The sequence below is a fragment of the Microchirus variegatus genome, assembly GCF_963457635.1.
Source record: "Microchirus variegatus genome assembly, chromosome: 3".
Lineage (NCBI taxonomy): Eukaryota > Metazoa > Chordata > Actinopteri > Pleuronectiformes > Soleidae > Microchirus > Microchirus variegatus.
Window position 1 is genome coordinate 4,744,094 of NC_139804.1, and position 27,804 is coordinate 4,771,897.

At 43.4% G+C, this 27,804-nt stretch overlaps 1 protein-coding gene across 1 annotated transcript in view; it reads right to left on the bottom strand.

Moving 5' to 3' along the window:
* Nucleotides 1-9,299: 9,299 nt before the first annotated feature.
* The window catches only part of cdon (cell adhesion associated, oncogene regulated), a 46,674-nt gene continuing 28,169 nt past the window's right edge, over nucleotides 9,300-27,804 (bottom strand). Inside the window, exons 8-19 of the mRNA XM_083886037.1 lie at nucleotides 27,254-27,510; nucleotides 26,623-26,797; nucleotides 24,364-24,480; nucleotides 22,972-23,175; nucleotides 21,561-21,742; nucleotides 20,216-20,321; nucleotides 18,460-18,582; nucleotides 18,130-18,321; nucleotides 15,842-16,140; nucleotides 14,809-14,888; nucleotides 12,590-12,861; nucleotides 9,300-9,904 (exon numbers count right to left, since the gene is read on the bottom strand). Of these exons, the coding sequence (XP_083742163.1) occupies nucleotides 9,726-9,904; nucleotides 12,590-12,861; nucleotides 14,809-14,888; nucleotides 15,842-16,140; nucleotides 18,130-18,321; nucleotides 18,460-18,582; nucleotides 20,216-20,321; nucleotides 21,561-21,742; nucleotides 22,972-23,175; nucleotides 24,364-24,480; nucleotides 26,623-26,797; nucleotides 27,254-27,510 (2,186 nt within the window). The 3' untranslated portion in view covers nucleotides 9,300-9,725. The remainder of the gene's footprint in view (nucleotides 9,905-12,589; nucleotides 12,862-14,808; nucleotides 14,889-15,841; nucleotides 16,141-18,129; nucleotides 18,322-18,459; nucleotides 18,583-20,215; nucleotides 20,322-21,560; nucleotides 21,743-22,971; nucleotides 23,176-24,363; nucleotides 24,481-26,622; nucleotides 26,798-27,253; nucleotides 27,511-27,804) is intronic.

A 27,804-nucleotide genomic window follows, 5' to 3' on the forward strand; every position in this document is an offset into this window, starting at 1 on the left:
ATAATAATCTCCTCCCTCCTCTCGTCTCTCAGTGTTTCTCAGACACATCTCTTGACTTCATCCTGCTCAGTCCCACACACTGACCTCAGAAACCATGTTGTTTTATATCACATTCTTTATTACATCTGTCTGTCTTCCAGCGGCGTTCTAAATATAGTCCTGCTCTCACACCACCACCACCACCACCACCACCCCCCAAAAAGAGAGCGGAACACTGAGCCTCTGCTAATTAGAGCCTTCTCCTCAGTCTGGGGTTGCCTCCAGTGAGAGAGCAGGTTTATGGGCTGCACCGAAGCTCACAGGCCTAAAATATTAACCAAAAGTTCTGTAAAAAAAAAGCACTTTTTCACCTACTTGTGTCCTACTTCACAAGGGTCACATATCCATAAATTAATTATACAAAAAAACCTGTGACTTTTTGTGGCTAAATATGTGCTCGCTTTGTGCTTTAATTTCCCATTAGAAGCGATGGAATTTCTATTATTCAATAATAGACGAACACCTGACACCGTACGCCCTCTCAGGTCCAGGCATGATTAGCCGATTCATGAGCAGGAGGAGGCGCAGGAGACAAATGGGAGGTGGACGCCTCGGCGATGAATAATTCAAAGTGAATTCGGTGTCGTTTGAGAGACTTCTCAGCGTCGCTCAGCTGCTGCAGAAGAGACCGAGATAAGCTTTAAATAGACCTCCTGACTTGAGGTTTGACTGAGGATGGTTCCTTATTTCTGTTTGCTGCTCTGCTGGCTGACTCCTCCTCTGAGAGGTAAGGGCTCCTCGTTGCACTTTTACTTTAGAAAGTTGGAGAAAAGTTGAGGGGGAGGAGAGTTTCGATCAAATCGTCAAAAAAAAACAAAACGCTATTAGCGCAAACCAAAACTGTGCCTAAATATGTGGAGTTCGTCCTCCAGAGGTGACATACACTCTTAGAAAGAAGGGTTCCAAAAGGGTCCTTCTACAAGGTTCTCTGAGGTTCTACCTGGAACCATTTCCTTCTGAAAAAAAACCTTCCCCAAAGAAATGGTTTTTCAAGGGTTCTTGGTAACACTAATGGTTCCAGTAAGAACCATTGTGAGAACCCTTTAAAACCCCTTTCCTGAATATGGGATTTTGAAGGGGTTCTTGGTGGAACCCTCCAAAAGGGTTCCAGGTGGAACCTTTATAAAAAAGGTTCCACCTGAAACCATTTGCTTCTGAAAAACCCTTTTCCCGAAGAAAAGGTTTTTCAAGGGTTCTTGGTAACACTAATGGTTTCTGTAAGAACCATTTTGATTGAGAGAACCCTTTGAAACCACTTTCCTGAACAAAGGGTTTTGAAATGGTTCTTGGTGGAACCCTCCAAAAGGGTTCCAGGTGGAACCTTCCAGTAAGAACCATTTTGATCCAGAGAACCCTTTAAAACCCCTTTCCTGAATATGGTATTTTGAAGGGGTTCTTTCCTGAAGAAAGGGTTTTTCAAGGGTTCTTGGTAACACTAATGGTTCCATTAAGAACCATTGTGAGAACCCTTAAAAACCCCTTTCCTGAATATGGGATATTGAAGGGGTTCTTGGTGGAACCCTTTTGGAGGGTTCCAAGTGGAACCTTTATAAAAAAGGTTCTACCTGGAACCATTTGCTTCGGAAAACCCCTTTCCCGAAGAAAAGGTTTTTCAAGGGTTCTTGGTAACACTAATTCCAGTAAGAACCATTTTGATCAGGAGAACCTTTTAAAACCACTTTCCTACATAATGGGTTTTGAAAGGGTTCTTGGTGGAACCCTCCAAAAGGGTTCCAGGTAAAACATTTATAAAAAGGTTCTACCTTGAACTATTTGCTTCTCTAAAACCCTTTCCCGAAGAAAGGGTTTTTCAAGAGTTCTTCGCAACACTAATGGTTCCAGTAAGAACCATTTTAAACCAGAGAACCCTTTAAAACCGCTTTCCTGAATATGGGATTTTGAAGGGGTTTTTGGGTTCCAGTAAGAACCATTTTATTAAAAAGGTTCTACCTGAAGCCAAAAAGGGTTCTCGTATGAGGATAAGCCGAAGAACCTTATATGGTTCTACTTAGCACTTTTTATTCTTAAGGGTGTAGTCCATTCCTAATGAACGGTGATAAATGATCTAAAGAAACCTCCTGATAATCATCCGTCACTGTTTCAGGAGATCTGGAGATACTCAACCCAGAAGAGGTGGACTACGTCCAGTCAAACGTCACGGCGACGGTGGGCGGCTCGGTCACGTTGTCGTGCGGCTCCGCCGTGCCCAGCATCTTCATCTGGGGCTTCACCAAACCGGGCAGCGACAACAGCGTAGCGGTGGCGTACGACTACGGACACGGCCCGCGGCTGGAGCCTCAGTCCGGCGGCCTGGGCCGCATGGAGATCCCCGACAACACGTCGGCGTTGGTCATAGAGGGGCTTCACAGGAACTCCACGGGGACGTACACCTGCCAGGCCATGTACGACGTAGACAACAGCACCAGGATAACGTTCTACTCCACACGGCTGGATGTGGAGGACGAGCGATGATCGAAACGCCCGGCTCCTGAGCTCTGTGTGCGAGTTCTAAACTCCCCCAAAAAAAGCATGTTCTGTGTTGGTAATAGTGGTATGTTCTTAGATATTTGAAGTAGTGCTGGACACGTTAACCGGCGTTAACGGCATCAACGCTAACGCATGACGCGAACTGACCGGAAAAAGACGCATGTGACGCCATGTTTACGTGCCACGGCACCGGAGTCCAGGCACCGTTTACCTGTTAGCTGCATTAGCTACTTTAGCGGCGTTAGCGTGCCTACAGTCAAACTGGAGTCTGGTCTGTTTATTAAACGAAAAGAGCAGCGCTACAACTAATTAGCGTACCTGTGTGCTGTGTATGTGCGCCTCTGTTTTTTAAAGTTTAGCGTTACTTTAGAGACTCATTTTAACAATCCGGGGTCACGTAAACATGACGTCACGCTCGTCTTTTTCCGGTCAGTCGTCATGGAAAAACGCGCCATGCGTTAACGTTGACGCCTTTAAACGCCGTTAACTTCTTAGCAGGTCCGCCGCTAATTTAAAGCAACAATGAACCTTTACGAAAAGCTTCCAAGCTTCCGTTAAAAAAAAAAGGTCCTCAAACATCAGCTGTTATTGTGATCCGTTAGCTATAGCGATAGCACATGCTGCTAACGTTACATACAGTGTTGCATTGTGGGAGACTTTGAAAGACAGGGGGTGTTTAATAAAGTTTTTTGTATGTTTGTTCATTTGTTTTGACCAATTTTCACATCTAAAAATTGTATTCTCCACATAAACTTTAACTTTAAATCATATTATATATAATTATATTATTTAATTCAGGTTTAAGCAATAGTCGTAGTAAGTATCTTACCAGAAAATGACTTTGGTAGAAGTTGAAGTCACTTTTTTATAAAATTACTTCAGTAAACGTCTTAAAGTACATGACATTTAATGTACTTAAGTATCAAAAGCAATTTTCTGACATAAAATGTACTTAAGTTTTAGAAGTAAAAGTATTATAAAGTGTGAATGAGTGAAAGCTCTATATAAATCCAGACCATAATACCAACTCTTCTTCTTCTGTTTTTATTTGGTAGTAACAAGTCACAAAGATAGTGGGCGGAAATTTAGTAAAAGAGTAAAAAGTTGCTAGAAATATAAATAACAAAGTAAACACTGTGTTGCATGACAACACTGGGTTTAAATAATCCGATGTTTACACGACTATTGTCCAAATCAGTGTGTTTTGAGGTTTTTGGACTTCCATTGAGCTCCATTGTTTCTGAGCAGCTGGAGAAACGGAAAAACCCGGTCAAATAAACACAGAGTGATCTCCGTGAATAAATGTTCGAAGGTAAAAGAGAGGACAAACGTCTCCGTCATTTGGACGAACTGATTTTCTTAACACCAGACTGTGATCGCTGACAGACTCCACCATTGTCTCCTGACATCTTTTGTAGACATATGAACTTACACAGCGTAGAACCTAAGGTTGTGGTTTCCATTTCAAATGCATCACCACACAGAAGAAGTTTTCTGTGTTGATTATTAAATCCATCTGGATGACGGCGGCGGCGAGTTTATTAGTCAACATTATTTCATGTTTTTATCGTCTCCCGAATCATAATGTTCATTATATACCAACGAACAGCCCCCGCGGTGCTGTTTTTCTTCCTCTAATTGCATTTAGCTGCTTGTAAACCACGTCGTATTGTCACTTTAAAGAGAATACGACGCGTCGGGGCAGACAGACATCGCTTCAGGCTACAGACTCTTTCCTGAATAATTTCCAGGTGAACCTTTGTTCTGTCACGGGTTAGCGGGTTAGCGCGTTAGCGCGTGACACGTTTCCATATGACGACTGACTGGAAAAAGACTCGCGTGACGTCATGTTTAAGTGCCGTGACACCGGAGTCCAGGCACCGTTTACCAGTTAGCTCCGTTAGCTGCATTAGCTCCTTTTAGCTCCGTTAGCTGCGTTAGTTGCGTTAGTTGCGTTAGCTCCTTTTAGCGCCGTTCAGCGCGCCTACAGTCGAACTGGAGCGGTCTGTTTATGAAACGAAAAGAGCAGCGCTACAAATAACCAGCGTACCTGTGTGCTGCGTTTGTGTGCCTCTGTTTTTTTTTAAGTTTAGCATTACCGTTAAACGCCGCTGATGCGCTAACGTTTGACAGCACTAATTGAAACGTTCCTCCTGAATAATTCTGCCGTATTAAAATAAGCACGATGACATCATTGCACTTTGTTCAGACTGAATATCAAATCAGTTTAGCGTCTAGATGCAAACAACCTGTCCTGGTTAGCTAGCTTTGCTAGCAAAAAAAAAGTACTGACTCAGCGTGGGCGGAGTCATCACTGCACGGCTGCATGAAACTGTTTTACACTTCCTCCATGACCGGAGCACAGACCCCGTTTGACACAGTCACTGAACTGAAATACAGCAGCAGGGTTTGTGATGCTAGCTAGCAGTGCTATCGCTAAACACGCCAGACTCCACTGTTAAATATTGAGATTTTAGAGATTTCTCTGCTAATTTTTGGAGATTAACCCAGTCTTTTTAACTGATCTATAGTTCGGCTTTGATTCTCGCCTCGGACGTCTCTTCCTGTGATGGCAGGATTAGGGTTAGGGTTAGGATTAGGATTAGGGTTGGGGTTAGGGTTAGTCTGGCGACATCACGCATAGTATCGTCTCAGCGCGCTGCCAGAGTAGGTACTAAAAAAAAGTACCTGGTAGCAGGTACTACGCTAGTGGAAACACAACTTAACCGTGACGCACCATTGGAAACAAACCATTTGTCTTGTGTGACAGGAGTCCGTTTACTATATGATCGCACTTCATCATTGTGTCTCACTCTAAGATTTATGCAAAATACACCATGGAATCAGCTTTAAAACAGCCAAATTTGACTACTATTGAGAACATGTATATAAAAAGTGGATGTAGTCTTCCAGTTTGCTGGAGGAGGCCAAAACAGAGGTAATAATATAGTGAACTGCCACTAGGAGGCGACAACAGAGAAAGTTCCCTGAGGAGTCAATCGTCTCAATCGCTCGTTTCGGGTCTTCTCCAATAGATCGTTTCCAGTTTAGTGTCAAATGAGACGATATTTTCCTGTCGGTGAATCTCTGCTTGCATAAACACGGTCATGGTGTTCGTCATATCACAAATCTTTGAGTTTACGATAACAATTTTGATAAAAATGTACAAACGCAGTTTGAACAAGGCCTCGGTTTGTTGACAGGAGGAAATGGGGGGGGCTTTTTTATAGATGCAGCTGGAAATGAAGATGATTCAATCCGACAGGTGCATCAGTTTTACAAGCGCATCAGTTCGGCGTCTCCGTGCGTCGAGGCCTGAGCCTGATTACAAATAAATTGCGGATATCCTCTTGGGGAGGAAGCGTCTAGATTATTAGTCTTTTAGTGCATGTGAGCTCATCATCATCTGCGGGGACACTGCTGGAATCCTGCTGGAGCTCGTCCAAGCACAACATGCTTCACTTGGGGGGTTTGTGACATCTCAGGGATAAAAAATCGAGTGAGTTAACAACACACACACACACACACACACACAGAGAGACACACTGCCCCCGATTCACAAGAATCGCATTCATTCAAAGGGTTGTGCCGGAGAGGAAGAATGGTGGGCGGAGAAGGGACTGGCGTTAACAGGTCGGCTCGGCAGCAAGGGGCAGAAATTCCAGGGCGAACAATAAGCTTTCTTGTTCCCATGGGCTCCTTAATGAAGGGGTGTAGCTGCGTGGGCCGAGGGCGCAGCGTAGGGCTGAGGGAGAGTGTCGACTGACAGACGTGGGAGATGGAGAAGCCGCTCGTTTTGGAGACAACCCCGGCCTTATCTCCTCCTCATCAGCCCGGCCTGCATCTGTCAGCATCCCCTCTCTCTCTCTCTCTCTCTCTCTGGTTCTCTTTCATTTTCAGCTTCATTTCCTCCTCCTTTGTCGAGTTTTTTCCTTTTTCCCTCGCTGATGACGGCGGGACACGAATCAGTGAAAAATAAAACAAAAGATAAGATCGGGGTCTCTGCAGGTTTTAACAAGTCAAACTGAAGACTTTTTAAGACTTTTTTAAGACCATAATGAATAACAAATTAAGACCTATTTCAAAATCCATACTGGCAAAAAAAAAAGTACAAAAGACATGAAGGAAAATTGGAGCCACAAATCGTTGAACTTGCAATTCGCCTTAGCTGTGGGCTTACATTAAGTTTTCTCCGCTGCTATGCTATGCTAAGCTATAACAGACCGCGGCGCGTGCACAGCCCACTAGCTAGTGGTGCTTGATAAATTCTCCCTGGGCAGCACAAGTGGCCTAATTTAGTTCCGTGTTGTAGTTATGCTGGCGCATCCTCAAAGCGAGACTGAAGTTTATGCACGTTTTTTAATAAAAGTAACGTTAATAGATTTTTAAGACCTTTCAAAATTGTATTTAAGACCTTTTATGAGATTTTAGCAAAATTGAAGACATTTTAAGGCCTTAAATTAAAATTATTGGATTTAAGACTTTTTAAGACTTTTAGACCCTGCGGATACCCTGTAAGACTCTCGTCCCATTATCGCTTCGTTTTGTGGATCCCCTCCTCTAAAGCCTTATCGGAGTAAAGAAAGAAAAAAAAGAAGAATGAGAGGCCTGAGAAACTTGCGCGAGCTATTCTTGGAGATAGAGTTGAAGTCAAGTCAGCTGGGGGAAAAGAATGGCAGCACAACAGCCTCCGTCGAGCCTAAAAATAAGAGTCGGAAGAAGCCACGACACGCCTCGGCAGCAGGCGAGTAAAAAAAATCCATGTGCCAGGAATAACCCGTATACCATCAGAGAGAGAGGGAGGAGGAGGAGGAGGAGGAGGAGGAGATGCCAGGCGAGCCGGAGGCCCGAGGACTGGCAGCCGACGCTGGCACAAACGCAGGCAGACAGGCACCAGGCATGTGAAGCCTGCACCACCACAGCCACTGCAGCGCTCCACCATTCAGCTCCAATCAGCCAGCAACCAACACGGGGAGATTATTTTAAAAACCACTGGAGGAGGAGGAGGAGGAGGAGGAGGAGGAGGAGGTTTTGAGCCCTGAGAAAAATGGGGTTTGGGTGAGTTGAGGACGCGAGCAGAGGGAAAAAAGTATATTCCAGCTGTTTTTATGAATGAGACGCCTCCACTACAACAGGAGGGCATCCGTGAACCTATGAAAGCAGAAAAACATCTATCTTCTACCGCTTTATCCTCCACATGAGGGTCACAGGGGGCGCTGTGCCAATCTCAGCTGACATAGGGCGATGTCGGGGGGTCACACCCTGGACAGTAGCAGGGCCACATATAGAGACAAACAACCATTCAACCATCCACTCTTACACCACTCCCCATATTGCATGTTTTTGGACCATAGGACCATGAGGAAGCCGGAGAACCCGGAGGAAACCCACGCACAAATGGGGAGAACATGCAAAGTCTTTGCAGAAAGGCCCGGGTCTTCTTGCTGCAAAGGCAAGAGCGCTAACCACTACGCCAACGGTGCGACCCAGCAAAAAAACATACATCCATCCATTATCTACCGCTTTATTCCTCCACCGGAGGGTCGCAGGGGGCGATGTGCCTATCTCAGCTTACATAGAGCGATAGGCGAGGTCAGTTCGCCAGTCCATCGCAGGTCCACATATAGAGACAAACAACCATTCAATGATCCACTCTCACACCTACGGTCAATTTAGAGTGACCAATTTACCGAATCCCCATATTGGATGTTTGAGGAAGCCGGAGAACCCAGAGAACATGCTAACTTCATACAGAAAAGCCCTTGTTCCGACCGAAGCTCAAACTACCGGTTGTTTTTTCTGCAAAGGCAAGAGCGCAAAACACTACGGCAACCGTGTGTCACCCAGGCAAAAAAACATTTGGGTCCAAAATGGCGGAGCTCCGTAGAGCTGACCCAGTTCCTGAGATAAATACATAATTCACATAATCAGGCGATTTTACACTTACCTATTATAATTTTATCGTCAATTTCTAGACCTTTAAGGTGGGTCATCTTATCCAAATCATAGCACAGCGTTTGTGGAACAGTTTTTTGTGAAACTAGTGTTCACTTCCTGTTCCCTTTACTTTACTTCCTGGAATGTTTTATCAGATCTTTCTTCGACAAATGAGGCTCTCTAAAAAACAACAACACACTTTTAGACCTGATATTTTATGCTGAATATTTTAGTTCCTTCACCTTCATGTGAAAGGAGAGGAAATATTAAGCATCATGGGGGATGAAGGGGGTAGAACCGCGACAAAGACCCGAGCGGAAACTGAACCAGAGACACTGCAGAGTCATTTCAGGTGTTCCCCCCTCCTCCCCCCATATTATTGTCATTATAAAGCACTTTATGTCGTAAAATTAAGCATCTGAGTGACAACAAGAGGTCTGTGATGCTTCTCCACGCTCAACCCGTCCCTCCAGACTGATTGGGGTCAGTAGGTCAACGGTTCCTCTCGGAGCAAACGGTGCATTTTGCGTTAAAAAAAGAAAGAAGTGATGAGCTATCAAGTATTCACTGAAGCAAAGAGCGAGCAGCCCTTAATCTGAGCAGCGAGCGAGCGGGGGAATGTTCACCCTGTTCAGGGGTCACTGCAGTGGAACGGCCCATCACGGAGCCACATCAAAGGAATCCTGATGGTTCTGACCGAGGCTGGGAAATTCATATAAAAGGAGTTGAGGAAAGACGCTGAAAATAGGTCGTGGTTTACTCTTCCATATCTTCTCTTTATATTATTACAAAACTTTACACAGACAATTGCTAATCTCCTCCACGCTCGAGTGGGGGGAGGGCGGGGGGGACAGAGGAATTTGGAACAACCCAACAAAAAAAAATAAAAAGTATTTCTCAATCCAAAAAGGCATAAATAATATAAAAGACAAACTTTTTTTCTTTGAAACAGATACATTCATATGAAATAATATTTTACTACTACAAAAAAATAAATAAGTCATCTAAAGAGTTTCTTTTATGAGAGTCTTTTCCCTCCAGTGGGTGTTTTTTTTTTAAAGTCTTTTTCCTTCCATCTGGCTTTGCTCTCAGCCTCGTGTCGTCACTGTCTTTTTCCCCCGAGTCTCAAATCGACGGTTTTCGGTTGCTCGCCACCGCGCAGTGTCTCTGACTATCCTGTGTCGTTCCTCTGCGATACTTCCGCAGCCGTATATTTGTCTCCGTCGCTGCAGGAGAGCATGTGTTTGTTGCTGCAGCAGCGCTCAGACCTCCTGTGGGCCGGGCTGGATCAGCTCTCCTGCCAGGCTGCTGCTGGAGATCCACCCGTGCTTTTCGTCACAGTCCAAGTCTGGCAGTCCCAGACTCTCCCAGCACAGCACAGGTCCGTCCATGTTCATGTCCATGTCCACACACTCCAGCTCCTCCTCCTCCTCCTCCTCCGCTGCACACACACACACAGAGAAGAGTTTAGGGTTTAGGCTTCATATTAAAAAAAGACCGGTGCATTTCCACAGTGTAATTTTGCGGCCATGCGACATATTTTGTCTGCAAATAACACAAGGACTGGTTATTATATGAAAACTTGGTAGTGAAGCAGAGAACTTGTATGACATTTAGTGACATTTACTTACTCACTATTACACTGAGGATTACAGGAAAGGTCAGTGCCAGGTAAACGTGAAGCTCTAGCTAGCAGTAGGTTAGCTTAGCTTAGCGCAAAGACTGGGGAAAAGTATGGAAACAGCACTTTTGACGTTTCACGTCCACACAAAATAAAGTTTCAGGCGTTTATAAAGTACCATTCTCATGTAGAGTGAAAAGTTAGCAACAATTCTAATGTTTAACAAAGAAATGCATTTCTTCGTGAAACCTATACGGCTTATATTTTGGTTTGAGACTTTAAAATGAACTGAACCTATCGTCTAATGCCTAAAGGACAACATTAAGTGAGATGTGCTTACTTACTTTTACATGAAAGGTGAACGTGAAGCTCTAGCTAGCAGTAGGTTGGCTTAGCTTAGCACATATTTGTCGGTTGCCAATAAATACAGTATGGGGTTAGGTTAGGTTAGGTAGGTTAGCTTAGCTTAGCACAAAGACTGGGAAAAAGGTATGGAGGTATTTTTTTTTCAACCTATTTTTTCCCCCCATACAACTTAAAGATGTGAGCTTTTGTTGAAATAACACAACAAAGATGCATTTCCACAGTGTCATTTTGCAACAATGCTACATATTTTGTCTGCAACAAACACAAGGAAGTGAAAACTTGGCAGTGACGCAGAGAACTTGTAGAGTTTGATTTCACATTAGCGCTGAACCAATCTCCTAATGTGCTAACTCACTATAACACTGACGATTACAGGAAAGGTAAATGTGAAGCGCTAGCTAGCAGTAGTTTAGCTTAGCTGCTAGCTAGACTGGGAAAAAGTACGGAAACAGCAATTTTGATGTTTCATGTCCACACAAAATGAAGTTTAAGGCATTTAGAAAGTACAATTCTCATGTAGAGTGAAAAGTTAGCAACAAAAACCTCACTATCTCACACAATTAACACATTTTAATCTAAATCTATAACAAAATTGCTGCTCAAAAACAGATATTTTGATTTAAAATTAAACCTAAAAAAAACACCAAAGATACATTTTCAGCCAGAGGGAAAAATAAATCCAGGAGAACTTCCAAAAAAAGAGTATGTTTTAAGAAGCAATTTTAAAAAGAGGTCACTGGTTGTGCTGATGTGATTCCCTCAGGCAGCTCCAGGCTCCGACTGTAAAACTCTGTCACTTCTGGTTTTCATCTGCGCCTCAGGAACAGATAAAAGACTCTGCCTGAGGATCTCAGGCTACAGACGGGTTCATATTTAACTTAGATCCTAATCCCACTGGTCAAAAAAGAAGTTAATCCCATGTTAAAGTTATTTTTTTGTGAGACATTCACACTCGGGTCAAGTGACTCTGAAACGTATGCAGGTTTTTACGCAACTTTTGCTCAGAGTAAGACTTCATTTTGTCTCTGACTGAGAGATTATTTGTGATTATAATCCAGCAGCACAGCGACAGACTACTAACTACTGGGATTTTTAAGCAGTAGAATTGACTTCTCACACAGGATTTTCTTTGAGTTTTGGGGTCGTAATCCGACCTGTTAGCAAAGTTGCTGTTGCCTTTGTGTGTCATGACAACAATGAGATTATGAGACTGTGTGACAATAATTTGAATGTAACAGACATTTGGTTACATGTAGAGGCGGTCAATTATTATTCAATTACTAAATGAATTGTAAAACTATTTTGATAATCGATTTAAAAGTTTTTTTTTTTTTTTTTCAATAATTAAAACAAGCTTTCTGATTTTTCAGTTTTGTTAATGTGAATATTTTCGGGTTTTTTGTTCCATGTAACAAAGAAATCATTAAAACGGACCAAAATACTTGAAAAAAACAATCAACATTATGAAAATTATTGTTAGTTTCAGACCTTATTTATATGTAAGAGTTACGTACTGCAGCTTTAAAGGCACTTGTGTAGTCACTATCAGAAAGGTAGAAGGTTATTTTAGCCTAAACATGGTCCAATTTTTGTATATTCTTTTTTCTATAACCTCATAATTCAGAAGACTTTTCTTTCAAATAGTTCAAACATGACATCACCAGGGCGGATCAGTGAGATGTTCCAGGACAGGTTCATTAAAGGTGCCATATGTAAGAATGTGGCCAAAAACGCTTACTGCACCTTTAACTAAAACAAGTATTGTGATTTTTCAGCTTCGTTTACGTGAATATTTTCAGTTTTTTTGTTCCATTTAACAAAAAAATCATTAAAACGGACACAAAAGAACACATTTTCTGACATTTATGGACCAAAATACTTGATTAACGGAGAAAACGATCGACACTATGAAAATTATTGTTAGTTGCGGACCTTATTTCTATGTAAGAGTTACGTACTGCAGCTTTAAAGGCACTCGTGTAGTCACTACTAAAAAGGTGCTAGCTTATTTCTGCCTGAACTTTCTATAACTCATAACTTTTCTTTCAAATAGTTCAAACATGACATCACCAGGACAAGGGAGAAGAAAAACAGAGAGATGTTCCAGGATAGAAACACATTGAGGATATAAATTCTCACCGTTGTTGTCTCCTGGACAGTTTTCATTGCTCCCGACCAGACAGCAGGAATGCTGGGAGGGCGAGGACTCCCCGTGCTCCAGCGCCTGGTAGCCGCCGCCGCCGCCGTCCTCCTCCAGATCTCCGCAGCTCATTTGGCCGTTGGGGCCTTGGCACCGGGACGAAACCTGTCCGAGGGGAACCATCTCCAGGCCGTCCTGCTGGCACGGCGCCACGCGGTGCATTAGAGGCAGCGTGCCGCTGGAGAAGGTGCCGTTGGTCTTGTTGTAACATCTGCACAGAGAAACGTGGGACACACCGGTTCATGCGCAGCTCTTTCTCATACAGTGTGGGGGGCTTTTTTTCCTGCATCTGCTGAACTGTTGTGTTAATAATCCCAACAGCGTGCAAAACAGCGACGACTACAGCCGCGAAAAAGCACCCAGCAGTGGCGCTTGCAGATTAAAGGTCCGGTTCCTCGCTGCCTCTCAATAACTGTGACACATTGTGGTTTCGCTCTCGGGTGAAGTTAACCAAAAAGCAGACGGTTGCACGCAGCAGCGCTCTTCACCATGTTTTCCCCCCAAAACTCGACTCTACTCCATGATTGGACGCCAACCATCCGGCCCCCGCACCCCCCCCGCCCCCTTCTTTTTCCCAGCAGCCAGAGGTAAATAAACAGTGGGCTCATTAGGTCTGCTGGCTGGGTGCACACAGGGTAAACTGTGATGCTGGAGACCCTTAAGAACATAAACACGACAAGGAGGAAGGCAAATCGATGCGTCTGTGTGTGTGTATGTGTGTGGGAATACTTGTACTTGCTACCTGTTTAGGACCTTTTTCTGCTGACCGGGCGTCGTCATGGAGATTAAAACCTGGTCCTGATGAGGTACAACCTCAGTTTATGGTTAAGATTAGCATTTCGGTTAGGTTAAGATTGCAGCAGCAGCAGCAGCAGCAGCGTCCTATCAGCGTGCGTACATGTCTTTAGCAGGCAACGTGGAACCAGTTAGAGCGGCAACTAGCGATTATTTTAATAATCGATTAATCTGCTGATTTTTTTCACGATTAATTGATGAATCGTTTGGTCCAGAAAATGTCAGAAAATGCTAAAAAAAAAAAAACCTTGATCAGAGTTCGTCAAACATGGAAATGTGGAATTTTTAATGATTTCTTCACATTTAAGAAGCTGAAACAATCAGAAATCTTGTTTTAATCATGAAAAAAGTTCCAAAGTGATTAATCGATTATCAAAATAGTTGGCTACCTAACCTAGGTGAACGTGAGTCAAGCAAATGTTTTTTTACCAGGCTTTTTGGGATTTAAGGGCTGGTTTTAGGGTTAGGGTTAGGGTAAGTGTCCTCACAAAGAGTGTGTAGGGGTCAGCTCTGCAGCTTGTGACATTTAATTCTTCTGTTTCACAAAGAAATGCTCTTTTTTATGGACTCATTTTATTTTGAGACTTTAAAATTAACTGAACAGGTTTTTAACAAACTCAAATGTGAGATTTTGTTGAAATAAGACGACACAGATGAGTCCATTACAGGAAATCACTTGTTTTACTGTCCGTTGAATCCTCTAAAGTCATTTTTTTGTTTATATAGATATTTTAAACTATTGAACTGCAACAAATGTGACGCTCCCATAAAAAAAAAAAGAAATAGCGTGTCATGACTTATTGAAGCATTTATGTGATATTTTGGCTTTTTGGAGTGAATCAAATGTGACTTTTCCCCTCTCCTGATAGTCATTATAGTTTATTTTAATCAGTATCACACTCATAGAGTGACACTCAGAACTGCATTGGCTCGTTGCTAATAATAATAACTCATCAATCTTTGTTACAGGTGTCAAAATATGACTTATGTGTCCTTTGATGCTAATATCTTTTTTTGGATGATACTAATATTGAGTCTTGTTACTTTCTGACTTAACTGCTCTTGACTTAACTTCATCATAAGATTTTAAATAATTTTCTGACCAATATGAGCTCTAAATCAGGGGCCTGGTCTGGTCAGGAGTGGGAAATGAACGATTTAGTGATAAGAAATCAAAACGATGTCTTAATAATACATCGTAATGTTGAAATTAAAGGATATTTAGGGTGATATCGCACACTTTTATACATTTACGATGCAAAATGAATCCGTCAATAACAATGACACACACTAGTCAGCTATAACCTGGTAACACATGAACACAAACAACATCATAAACACCTTCTTCTTCTCCTCCTCTTACCTGTTGTTATTGCAGAAGTTCTGACAGCTCATACAGTCAGGAGACTCTGTTTGGGGAAGAGCTGTGTACATGCCTCCACCCTGACAACAACACACACACACACACACACACACACAGATTTTAGTCAAAAACTGAATTACACTAGCGTTCAAAAGTTTGGGCTCACCTATACAATTTTTTGTGTGTTTTCCATTAAAAGTCTGACTTTTAATGGAAAACACACAAAAAATGTCAGACTTTTACTCATCAAAAGAGTTGCAAAATGAATAGAAAATATAGTCAAGACATTGACAAGATTAGAAATATTGATTTTTATAAGGGTTTTCAATGGTCTTCTAACGCGATTAGCAAACACAATGTACCATTAGAACACTGGAAATGGGCCTCTATACACCTCTGTACATATTCCATTAAAAACCAGACGTTTGCAGCTAGAATAGTCGTTTACCACATTAACAATGTATAGAGTGTATTTCTGATTCTTTTAATGTTATATTTAATGAAAAAAGTGCTTTTCCTTCAACATTCTAACACACGTGTCAAACTCAAGGCCCGGGGCCCAGATGTGGCCCGCCACGTCATTTTATGTGGCCCGCGAGTGATTAATTGGTCTTATAAATCTGTGTTAAAATAGGTCTATGCTGCGTTAAGGCGTGCGTTGACCATAAACTACATTTCCCACAATGCACGGCGATTGCGCTACCCGCAAAGTGACGGCACCGCCACTAGATCGCATTGTATCATGGTATAAGCATCATGAACGACGAGTGAAATTGAATAAGTAATAAATACAGAAAGTTATTTAGCATATTATGTTACAGAGTAGTTACCTTAATTTTACATTATATTCAGTTACATCTGGCCCTTTGAGGGTAACCACTATGCTAACGTGGCCCTCGGTGAAAATGAGTTTGACACCCCTGCTCTAACATTTCTAAGTGTATAACCTAAAATACCACGTCATTTAATATTTGTGCAGCATGGATAAAGAATGCAGACTCTGCCGTGTCTGGAAAAACTCCATCAAACTCACATTGTGGTGGTGGTGAGGGTGCGAGTGCTCGCAGTCTCGCACGGCGTGGGGCAGCGTGCCGTCGTGGGTGTGCGGGTGGCCCGGCGAGAACAGGCCGCCGGTGCCGTTGAGCAGCGCCAAACCGTTGGGCAGTTTGTGGTGGAGGTGATGGCACCCCTGGGGCAACATGGGGCCGTTGTGGCCGTAGCCGCCGTGGACGCCGCCGTTGATGCGGCCGGGGCCCCCAGGCAGAGCGGTGTAATCGAGAACATGGCCGTTCATCTCTGCTGGCTGCTGCAGGTAACCGGGAGGGTTGTACTCTGAAGAAGGGGAGGAGGCAACAGATCAATGTTTTCATTCTGTCTTAGCAACAGTCATAACTTTAACCAAAAAAAAAAACCCAGAGACAGATTTTTGTGTTTGTTTTTGCCTTAAAATACACAATTAATCAGGAAATTGCGTTGTTGTTTTTCGAAAAATGGCACAAGCGCAGTAACTCAGATAACGCGCTGCCAGAAAAATCTAAATTGTGACTCAATCCTAAAGGTTTCTCCCACATATTAAAGTTACAAAACCACTGACTCATCCGAGAGGTCTGCTGGAGAGTCGTCCAACAATGGCAAAAAAAACAAAAAACGTTTTGCAACCGCCGTGGGAGCCGTATCTGCGTCGAGGCCAATGATCTTTGAATATGAGACAAGTGAAGTTAACTGTTTGTTAGCCGTCGCTGCGCAACACCGGAAAAACAACGCAGTTAATGTAGGACGTGGCAAATTTGTGGTCGGGATGGGGACTATGCAATTGTTTACTTGATTATAGAAAAATGTTGATCGGTTACTGTGACAAATGACCTAAATTTGTGGTTCATCTATTATCTCATTTTAGTCAGTGGGCTTCCTAAGTGTTTGCAAAAGTGAAGAAACTTGAGAGGTTCCTTGAATGCATCTTGTAGCTGCTCCTCTGTGCATAACCCACTGAATCCCAGCGAATTGATGAAATTTGCCGGGGTCTTTGAATGCATCTCATTATCTGCATTGCTTCCACCAGCTCTCATGTGCTGGAGTTTAAAATATTCAAGGAGTCATTTGCGAAAAACCTCCTCCTATAAAATCTTCTGGGACGGTGCTAAAGTTTCTCCTATATTTAGGCCCTGACATTAACGTCGGTCCTGAGAGGATCCAAAGACACGTAGACCACGTTAAGTACTGCACTGTGCATTAAAACTCATCTCCTGTGACCACGTGATCAGATCTGGCTTCACCCTTTGCCCTTTATTCAAATATACACTGATCCCATGCAGTGTTGTTTTCGTCAACGATGACGAAATCTTTTCGTTGACGCCACTTTTTTTCATGCCGATAACGAGACGGTGACGAGATAAACGTAACTCTATGATGATGAAAACATGACGAGACTTGTGTGAGTTTTCGTTGATGAGACGAGAATGGACGAAAATGTCAGTGGGTGGTCTGTCAGACGTTTGAAACGCATGACATTTCGTTTTTTCGGCCAATCACCTGAAGGTCACGGAGAAAGCACATGGCTACTTAATATGCACGTACCCCGCAGTGTGTGTGTGTGTGTGTGTGTGTACCGTTGAATGAAGATGGATAAGGAATCCCACAGAGGGACTGAACTGCGGCTGTGCTTCTTCTAACCCGACACTTATGTAAGTGGACTCGTTAGCATTTTAAGCTAGCGATCTTTATGCTAACATTTTAGCAAACAACAAACAGATGGATTATTTAGCGGCGGAAAGAAAGCAGGACATGACAATAAGTGGACACAGTAGTTAGTAGTAGTGGCTAAAGTTAGCTTTTGTTACGCTAACGTCAATTAATTATGTGTGTGTTTCTTTAGCAGCATGTTTAGCCATGTTTACATTCAGTGACGGTGTGGTCATCTCTTTGTGTGTTATAATAGCCAATCTACAAGCTCACCAAGCTGACCTAAATAAATTTGTTAAGAGACTATACTTCTTTTTTCGACTAAAACTAGACTAAATCCTTTTTGAGTTTTTGTCGACTAAAACTGGACTAAAACTATCACATATAGTAGTGACTAAAATGTGACGAAAATAATATAATAAGCATTTTCGTCCAAAAGACTAAGACTAAGACTAAATCTAAGATGGTTGTCAAAAACAACACTGGTCCCATGTCTGTTCCCAAGGATAAAAGTATGTTTTTAACAAGTCTGACTGTAAGGATTTGCATGTGTGTGTGGAAAAATAAACTTTTTATATTGTGACAATCAATACGGAGCTATTCAATCACTTTCAGCTGCTTTGATTTGCTCGCCAAACTCACTGTGCATGTTGTTCTGCTGGCGATTCCTCCACAGGCACATGGCGATGAAAGCCAGCAGGATGAGCACCATCACCCCCAGGACGCAGCCCACGATCAGGTACAGGAGGCCTCCGGGAGGACTGGGTGGATCCGGTGGATGAGGGCCAGGTGGGGTGATGGGATGCTGACTGGGCGACCCGGGCGACTGACGCGCTACGGCAGAGAGGAACAAGAGAATGAGTATTTGAACACAGCTGTGACCAAACCTGTCAAACTTCAGAGGAAAACACACGCCTGGACTTCTTTGTTTCTTTCTTTCTTTCTTTCTTTCTTTCTTTCTTTCTTTCTCACCTTTCGTCTCGCAGATCATGACGTTGCTGTACTCGCTCTCGCCGCCGTCGTTGAAGCACTGCATCTTGATGTCGTAGGAGGTCTCGGGCTGCAGGTGTCCGATCAGGTGCCAGTGTTTTACACCTGAGATAAAGACAGACAGAAAGAAAGAAAGGGCATAAACAGAGAGGAAGGGGAACAAAGGTGAGAAACCACCTCCTCTGTGAGTCAGTGTTTACTCGTCGTGTCACATGTGCAAACTCACAATTTCCTGCTTTCTCTCTCTCGTTCTCTTTGTGTCTCACATGTTCGCTGATGTCATGCTCTTTCACGCTTTTCTCACTTGTCCGTCCGTCCGTCAACCCCCCCCCCCCCACACACACACACGTCTTTTCTGCTTCAGTTCCCCCGCCACCCTTCTCTCCTACTCCATCAGTCCCACGAGGGCCCAGACAGTTGCTTTACTCTGCGTGAGCTCCATATAAGGCAGCTCCATGTTTGTCCTGGCGAGCCTCCAGTTTTTTTTTTTTTCCCCCACTCCACACACACACACACACACACACACACACAAAATCGCACCACGACGCGCTCTGAAGTCGCAGATGAGACGACAAACTCTCCCTTTTCCAACAAACGAGCCGCTGCTCTTGTCATGTTTTGTTCAATACAGAGAATTAAAATGAAAAACACGTGTTTTAACTCTTGAAAGAGGGAACGATACAAAAAAATCTACGCATTTAGGCTCACTCTGAATCATATTTGACTCCAACAACATCATATTCCAAAGACCATGACAAGCTAGGGTGTTACTTTTTTGTTAAGAAATCTTAACAAAACATAATAAAATCATTAACTCCTTCCTTGACACAGAAAGGCCCAAGAGCTTGCCAAAATTAATGGATTTTATTATTATTTTATATAATATCTCTTGTAATAGGTTGGCTTGTCTATTCAAAATAAAATTACTTTTTAAAATGCATCGTAAAACACATATTTAGTCCTTGGCTTTTTATCCTTTTTTATAGTTTTATTGTATAACCCTGTTTATTTGTGTTGTTTTTATATTTTCTACAGTATTTTTTTATTGTTTGTTCTTAGGTCTATTAGGTTACAGGTTTATTTGTTGTTGTTTTTAAAGTGTTTTATAAATAAAGTTGGATTTGAATCAACAAAAAGTGTATTTCATAGAGTGTAGCAAGTGTATTTGTATATAAAGGTCAAATGCAGGTGAAAAACAACACAAAGTATTAAGCCCAACAACTAAAAACCATTCATTTCACCAGAACTATGCAGACGGGGGAAACAAAACTCTACAATCATTTGTCCCAGACAGCGAGGAGACGGTGGAAAGCTGAAAAGTTCAGATGTTAAAAACGCTGGGGGGGGGGCGGAGTTGAAGAACATCCCTCCTTTCCCCCTTCAGCCTTCCCGCCTGCACCAGGCTCCACTGTTAGCATTCCACGCAGCAACCTGAGCCCCTGTCCTCTGCGCTGGGCTCGTATTTCAGCCCTGGCCCATTAGTTGGCAACCATTTATTAAAAACAGATTTCAGAAAAGCCCTGCTGCCCAGGGACAGCACTTTCTATAAATCAAACGGGGCAGAAATGCCCCCTCGTCACTACTTCCCCCCCCCCCCCGCTCTTTTAGAATCCAGTATCCATTACCCTTGCAGCTCCCGAGTTTATCTGCACAGCATGGGCCCGACGTCCGGGACCGGATGACGCTGTCAACAACACACTCTGCACCAGCCACACACACATATTTCTTTTCCGCTCACCTTCGACCACATCTCTTTTGTAGTCGCTGTCATTGTCGCTGTCGGTGGGCCGGTAGTAAATGTAGAAACCTTGGATGGGAGTGTTGTTGTTACTCGAGGGACTGTACTGCAGGGGGGGGAAGGAAAAAAAAAAAGAAAGAGATTACATTAGACTGCAGCAATGTGGCGGGCAATTATTGTACAAAGAGAGGAAAACTTTCCGGGCAACTAATGACGGGGCTTGTTATCAGCAGATGTACAGTGAGACTGTTGTGATTGCAGTGTCCGTCTGAATTCAGGGAATAACGAGGCTGTCTGAGGTCGAGTAAACGTGGGGGGAAACGATCTGCGTCCATCTGCAGCTGAAGACGGACAAGACCTCTTAATCTCTGTTAGCGCACAGCGCTAATCAGCGCAATCGCTCTAACTAAAGGTCTGATAGGGTCTCAGCTGCTAGCACATGCTAGCTAGCTGGACATGACAAACGTTTTCACATAGTTACTTAAGAACTGATAAACCATAATTTCACTCACAGCTAAACTAGCTTGATTGAAGCAAAGGAGGCTAAAGGGTAGCTAAACGTGGGGAAACGATCTGCGTCCATCTGCAGCTGAAGACGGACAAGACCTCTTCATTTCTGTTAGAGCACAGCGCTAATCAGTGAAGATCTGATTGAGTCTCAGCTGCTAGCACACGTTAGCTAGCTGGAAATGTGAAACATTTTTACATGGTCACTAAAGAACTGATCTTTACACTTGGAGTTTATGCTAAACTTTTTATGCGAACACTTTCATGGATATGTGGCAGTTCGAGGGGAGCTCAGATCAGCCATAATTTCACTCACAGCTAAGCTAGCTTGATTAGCAAAGGAGGCTAAAGAGTAGCTAAACGTGGGGAAACTATCTGTGTCCATCTGCAACTGAAGAAGGAGAGGACCTCTTAATCTCTGTTAGAGCACAGCGCTAATAATCTGTGAAGATCTGATTGAGTCTCAGCTCCTAGCACACGTTAGCTAGCTGGAAATGGCAAACTTTGTCACATAACCACTAAAGCACTGATCTTTACACTTGGGGTTTTCCATGTTATGCTACTGAACACTTTAAACTCCAGACCAACAAACGTGATTTGTCAAGTATGTATATGTGGTAGTTTGAGAGCAGTTCAGATTAGCCATAATTTCACTCACAGCTAAACTAGCTTGATTAAAGCAAAGGAGGCTAAAGGGCAGCTATGGATGGATCCTGACTCAGTGTAAATCTTACTTTTACTTATAATACCTAATTGAAATGTGAGGTGACGACGAATGAAGCTACGTAAGGATCTATAGTACCGTGTGCGTGGTGGTGTGTGTCAGTGGTGTACGCACAGTCCAGCGCAGCATGATCTGCGTGTCGCTGATGGCGTCCGTGGACGAGATGTGGGGTCCGACCACGGGCCGCTCCGACATGCGCGGGCTAGCTTGTGGCACCTGGTACAGCTTGGAGGGGATGCTGTGAGGACTCTCGCCGTACATGTTCATGGCTACGACGCGGAACTTGTAGGTGGAGCCTGAGAGAGCGAGATGGAAGAGATGGAAGAGATGTGATTAAAAACAGTGTTGGAATTCAGTGGCGTCAATACACATCTGTCAATATACTCATAGGAGAGTCATAGAAGTCCAGAGGTGCAAAACGTGCTGACATTGTAATCATATGTTGTGGTCATGCGTAAAATTAGAACAATCAAATGTAACAGCCGGGTTAGAGCGGTTAAACATGACAGCTGGATTAAAACAGTCAAATATAGCGGTTAGTTATGACAGATGACAGATTATAATAGTGGAATGTAACAACTGGATTAATAACGTTAAATATGACAGTCAAAAACAACAGCTGGATTGTAACAGTCAAAGATTATGGATGTATTATAATAGTTAGTAACGACAACTGGATTAAAATGGTTAAACATAACATCTGGATTAAAAAGTTGTTAAATATAACAGCTGGATTATAACAGTTAAATATTATGGATGGATTATAATTAGTTATGTTATGACAGACGGATTATAACAGTTAGTTGGACAGCTGGATTAAATTCGTTAAATATGACCGCTGGATTATAATCGTCAAATATAACAGGCAGATTAAAACAGTTAAATATAACAGTCATAAACAACAGCTGGATTATACCAGTCAAAGATTAGGGATGGATTATAGTAGGTAATTGTGACAGATGGATTATAATGTTACATATACCAACTGGATTATAACAGTTACATATTACATCTGGATTATAACACTTAGTTATGACAGATGGATTATTATAGTCAAAAATGTAACAGCTGGATTAACATAGCTAAATATGTCAGTCAAAAACAAAAACAGTAAAATATTACTGATGGATTATAACAGTTAGTTATGATAACTGGATAAAGTGGTTAAATATGACAGCTGGATTATAACAGTCAAATATTACAAATGGATTATAATAGGTAATTATGACAGATGGACTATAACAGTCAGATGTAACATCTGGATTAAACTGTTACATTCACCAGCTGGATTATAACAGTTAAATATTACATCTGGATTATAACTGTTAAATATAGCAGCTGCATTAAAATGGTTAAATATAACAGCTGGATTATAACACTACACAACAGTGAGATCAGTATCAGACGACAGCTCTAACAGCTGCATGAATGGAGTCATTATTATTTTTCGCAGCAGTATGAATTTATGTCTGAATTCAGGATCACTGGTAACAATCAAAAAATCACATCTTGTCAGAGAACTCACCGGGCTCCAGATTACGAACTTCCACCGACAGCTTGAGAGGAGAGATGTTATCCGCAGCCACGACCCACTCCGCCGCACGGCCGCGCCTGTACTCCACGCGGAAGGCCGTGATCGGAGAGCCGCCGTTGGCTCTCGGGATCCAGGTGACGTAGACGGAGCTCTCGGTCGCCATGGAGATGGTCGGCCGATCGGGGGCCTCTGGAACTGCGAAATAAGTTTGTGTCAGTCTTAGGTTTTTTTTTTTTTTTTTTTAATAAACGCAGTTAAAACAGACAGGAGAAATAAGTGATTCACATCAGTCATCCCATGTCATGTGAGTATGGAACAATTTCACACACAGAGTGAGACAGAGAAAGAAGGGAGGAGGGGAGTACACACATCACAGTGATGTGGCATGTCGTGGAAGAATGTGTACTTACTGCACGGCCTCTTAGCCACAAAGTTAGTGGAGGCAGGAGAGAGAAAGAGAGTGGAGGGTTAGTGCAAAAGGCCAAAAAAAAGAGGTTGTAATTCGAGTAAAGCATGCACACACACACACACACACACACACACACACACATTCTTGTACTTGCTGCATACTGAGGACCGGGTAAAAGTGCTGACAAAATGAGGACCAGCATTTCCACGAAATATAAATCAAAACAATTACAAATATCTACTTCGTGAATGACATCTATAAAGAACTACTGGGTGCAGTACCATAAAACGTCTGCAGGTGGAGCCCCAGAGCAAAAAGGTCTGGAAAACTTTTTATTTATTTTTAAATTATTTTTGGTCCAAAATGTGACGAAACCATCATACTATACTGTTGTCCAAAATTTGAAAAAATCTTCGACAAAAAAATTATGGTCCAAAATTTGACAAAACGTCATGCTACACTATGTCGTCCAAAATGTGATTTTTTTTTTTTTTGACAAATTGAGTATAGCATGTTATAGCAACCTAAGGAAGTGATTTCAATGAAAACAAAGTGAGGACCGGCCAAAATGTCCTCACTCCGTAAAAATTACCTCAATTTGTTGGTTAAAAACCCTCACTGGTCCTCAGTATGCTGCAAGTACAAGAACACACACACACACACACACACACACACACACACACACACACACACACACACACACACACACACACACACACACACAGTCAGGCCCTAAAGCTGTGTGAAATCTCACTGCTCTGTGCACACGGCATCCACAGAGTCATTTACTGTGAGTGTCAACTGTCGTTTCACTGTTTTCACTCAGAGAAACAAAACAGCCCCGCGGCTCAAATCTGTCTCAGACTGATTCAGCTCTGCATGTACGTCATCAGAAACATCCCATAGTTGCGGAGAAACGACAGCTAAGCTAAGCTAAGCGATAAAGAGTGATCCGTGATCGTGTTTACATCTACCTCGGTCGTGTATGATGACTCCAAAGTGCGTGTTGGGGCTTTTGTCCTCGGGAGCTTTGGGGGGCATGAGGACGACGGGAGGCTTGGAAGGGTTCTTGTTGGAGGAGGTGCTCTTCTCTAAAGGGGGGGGGGGGAGAAAAAGAAAAGAAGGAGTAAGAAAAAACAAGGTCTAGAATGGGTCTTCAGGGCTATCAGTTCCACCGACAGCACATGGAACAGCTCCGGATGTTGGCTCTGAAATCCAACACTTCCTCCTGGTTTCTCAGGACGGGCGGATTCTGGGTTTTCACTTTGACAACTCGTGCAGCCACAACTGAGCCATGCAGATGAGTTGGACGAATGTTGTGTGCAATTTAACACTTTCTCCCAACGCAGGGTAAGTACACTTCAAAAGATTAAACAAAAATATATAGATTCAGGTCATGATTCTCCATTTTCACACGAGTGAGATATGAAAGCCTGATTTTTATCTTCTGTACTGGTTTTTTATTTGTCTGTTTTTTATGTCAAAGCGAGTTTGAAGCCACATCTGGACACAAGAGTCTGGTTTTGGACGAGCTCTTGTAAAATAACCGCCCTTGGGTTATGATCATTTTCTCTCTCTCTCTGCAGCTTTAGACATATTTCTGACCAGGGGACATTGTTTTCAAACCCTGCTGTGGTACAACATTATTGTTCGTTGTTTGTTTTTTGAGCATTTGCAGCTCAAAAAACAAATAAAACGGACAAATTTAGCATTAGAACTGGATTATTTAGCTTTATGTAATACTATACACTGAATACATTTAAATGGTTTAGACTGGGAATTCACTTGGCTGAAAATCTAAAAACTAGTGCTGGGCACGCTAATGCGTTAACAACGGTTAGCGGTGTTAATGGCGTCAACGTTAACGCATGACTCGTTGGCGACAGACCGGTAAAAGACGTGCGTGTTGTTTATGTTAATGTTTACGTGAGGCACACATACACAGTACACAGGCACGCTAGTTATTTGTAGCGCTGCTCTTTTCGTTTAATAAACAGACCGCTCCAGCTTGATTGTAGGCGCTAAAGGAGCTAATGGAGCTAACGGAGCTAACTGGTAAACGGTGCCTGGACTCCGGTACCGCAGCATGTAAACATGAAAACATCACATCGCGCATGTCTTTTTACAGTCTGTCACCAACGTGTCATGTGTTAATGTGCGTTAATGGTGACGCCGTTAACACGGCTAACCGATGTTAATGGCGTCAACATTAACACATGACGCGTTGACGACAGACAGTATGTGAGGCACACATACGCAGTACACATTTACGCTAGTTATTTGTCACGCTGCTCTTTTCTTTTAATAAACAGACCACTCCAGCTCAACTACAGACGCGCTAACGAAGCTAACTGGTAAACGGTGCCTGGACTCTGGTACTGCGGCACGTAAGCATGAAAACATGGCGTCGCGCACGTCTTTTTCCAGTCTGCCGCCGACAGGTCATGCGTTAATGTGCGTTACTGTTGACGGCGTTAACACCGCTAACCGTTGTTACATACGCAGTACAAAGGTACGCTAGTTATTTGTCGCGTTGCTCTTTTCATTTAGTAAACAGACCGCTCCGGCTCAACTGTAGGCGCGCTAAAGGAGCTAACTGGTAAACAGTGCCTGGACTCCGGTACCGCGGCACGTAAACGTGACGTCGTGCACGTCTTTTTCCGGTCAGTGGTCATGGAAAAGCGCCATGCTTTAACGTGCGTTACCGTTGACGCCGCTAACGCCTTTAACCGCCGCCCAGCACTGCTAAAAACACATCATTATGCTTCCTTTTCGATGAATCACTTAACATAATGTGATTACACGGGGTTTGAACACAAGACAGAAAGCCAAATATCAGCTCTGAAATGCTACGGCTGACTCCAGCGACGCCCTCCTCTAACTTGGAAAACACGCTGTCGCAATTAGCATATCTCTGCGCTCCCGCGAGGGCTGCCACGGACAGAGAAGCGGATGCGTGTTTTCTGCTTCTTCTGCAGTAAAATTCTGCCCCGAATCAGTGAAGAGACCAGCCAGATGCTCTGCAGCTCAGAGGAACTGACACCAAAAACCTGACATTTACTGTTGATGTTCTAGGCAGCTGAACATTTTCTTAATCCTCTTGTGGCTTGATTGAAAAACGGGGGGGGGGGGGGGGGAGTGCCCAAAGTGGTGTCTTCCACTTGGTCAGTTGTTCCCCAAAAACACTGACGGTTACACAGCAAACGATTTTGACCATGTTTCGGTGGACTGACCCTTGCCCGTGCGGAACGTGAGCATGGCCGGCTGGCCTTCGCCCGCCGAACTCCGAGCCACCATCAGCACCTCGTAGAGACTGGAGGGCTCGAGCTCCGACAGCCGCAGGGTCTTCTCGCTGCCAGGGACGCGGACGGTGTGCCAGCTCCCCACCACTGTTCCCATCTCGTCGACCTGACGCAAGCGAAAGACACAGACACAGACGGCCACACACACAACAGGCACAGACGCACAAACGAGACAAATAAAAACACATGAGTCAAAATGACAGAGAGAAAAACAGAATCATCTGTCGCTCTGTAATCTTCCACAGCTCAGCCTCTTTCCGAGTCTAAACAACAACAGGGGGGACGGCCTCCGAGACAATGCCTGAGAGGTTTCTGCCACTATTTCCAACTGCAGCAGCAGAAGTGACTCTCGCTGCCAGCTGAGTCTTAACTATTATCGCTGCAGTTTCACAGTCAGACTGAAGCAAAGCTGGGACTTACAACAGTTAATCATTTCCAATTTAATCAGTCTACGTTCGGGCCTTACCTTGTTTTACTTAGTGCGCTAATTACACTCCGAAAAAGGTCACGAATTTGCCGTAAAACTGAAAACGGAAAGACAGAAGTGCATTCCTTCTCTCACCTTACGGTATTTGACAAAATAGGCGACAATGGCGCTGCCGCCATCGCGCCCCGCCCTCCACTCGAGATCGTAAAGATCGGGCTTGTGAGTCTGCGGTGGGCTGGTGATGATCGGCGCCTCCGGAGTCGGGCGGTTGCCGCTGCGCTCGGGCGGCGCGTTGGCGTTGCTGCCGTCGTGGCCCTCGTCGCTTTGCATGGGATGGGAAGACGGCGACGGCGACGGCTCCAGCAGTACGGCAGCAGCAGTGGAGTGTGGATCTGTTGGAAAACAAGGAGCGGAGTATAAGTATCGTATAGAAGAAGCATAGTTTGGTGTTTTAGCTGCTTTAAGGTACGTTTCCAAAATTGTCTGTTAGCTACCTGGTCGAATTTTTGGCTAACAATCATGCCGCCATTGAACCTCAACCCTGACTATCTTCACCTAACTTTGTCGTATGTGAAAATAACAGCAATTCTTCTAAGATAAGATTTTGCATTCAATTTTGGGATTACGTAAACAAAGCTTCCTACGTTACGGAAGTGTCAACAAAGGAGATGTAGTTCTTAAAAAGA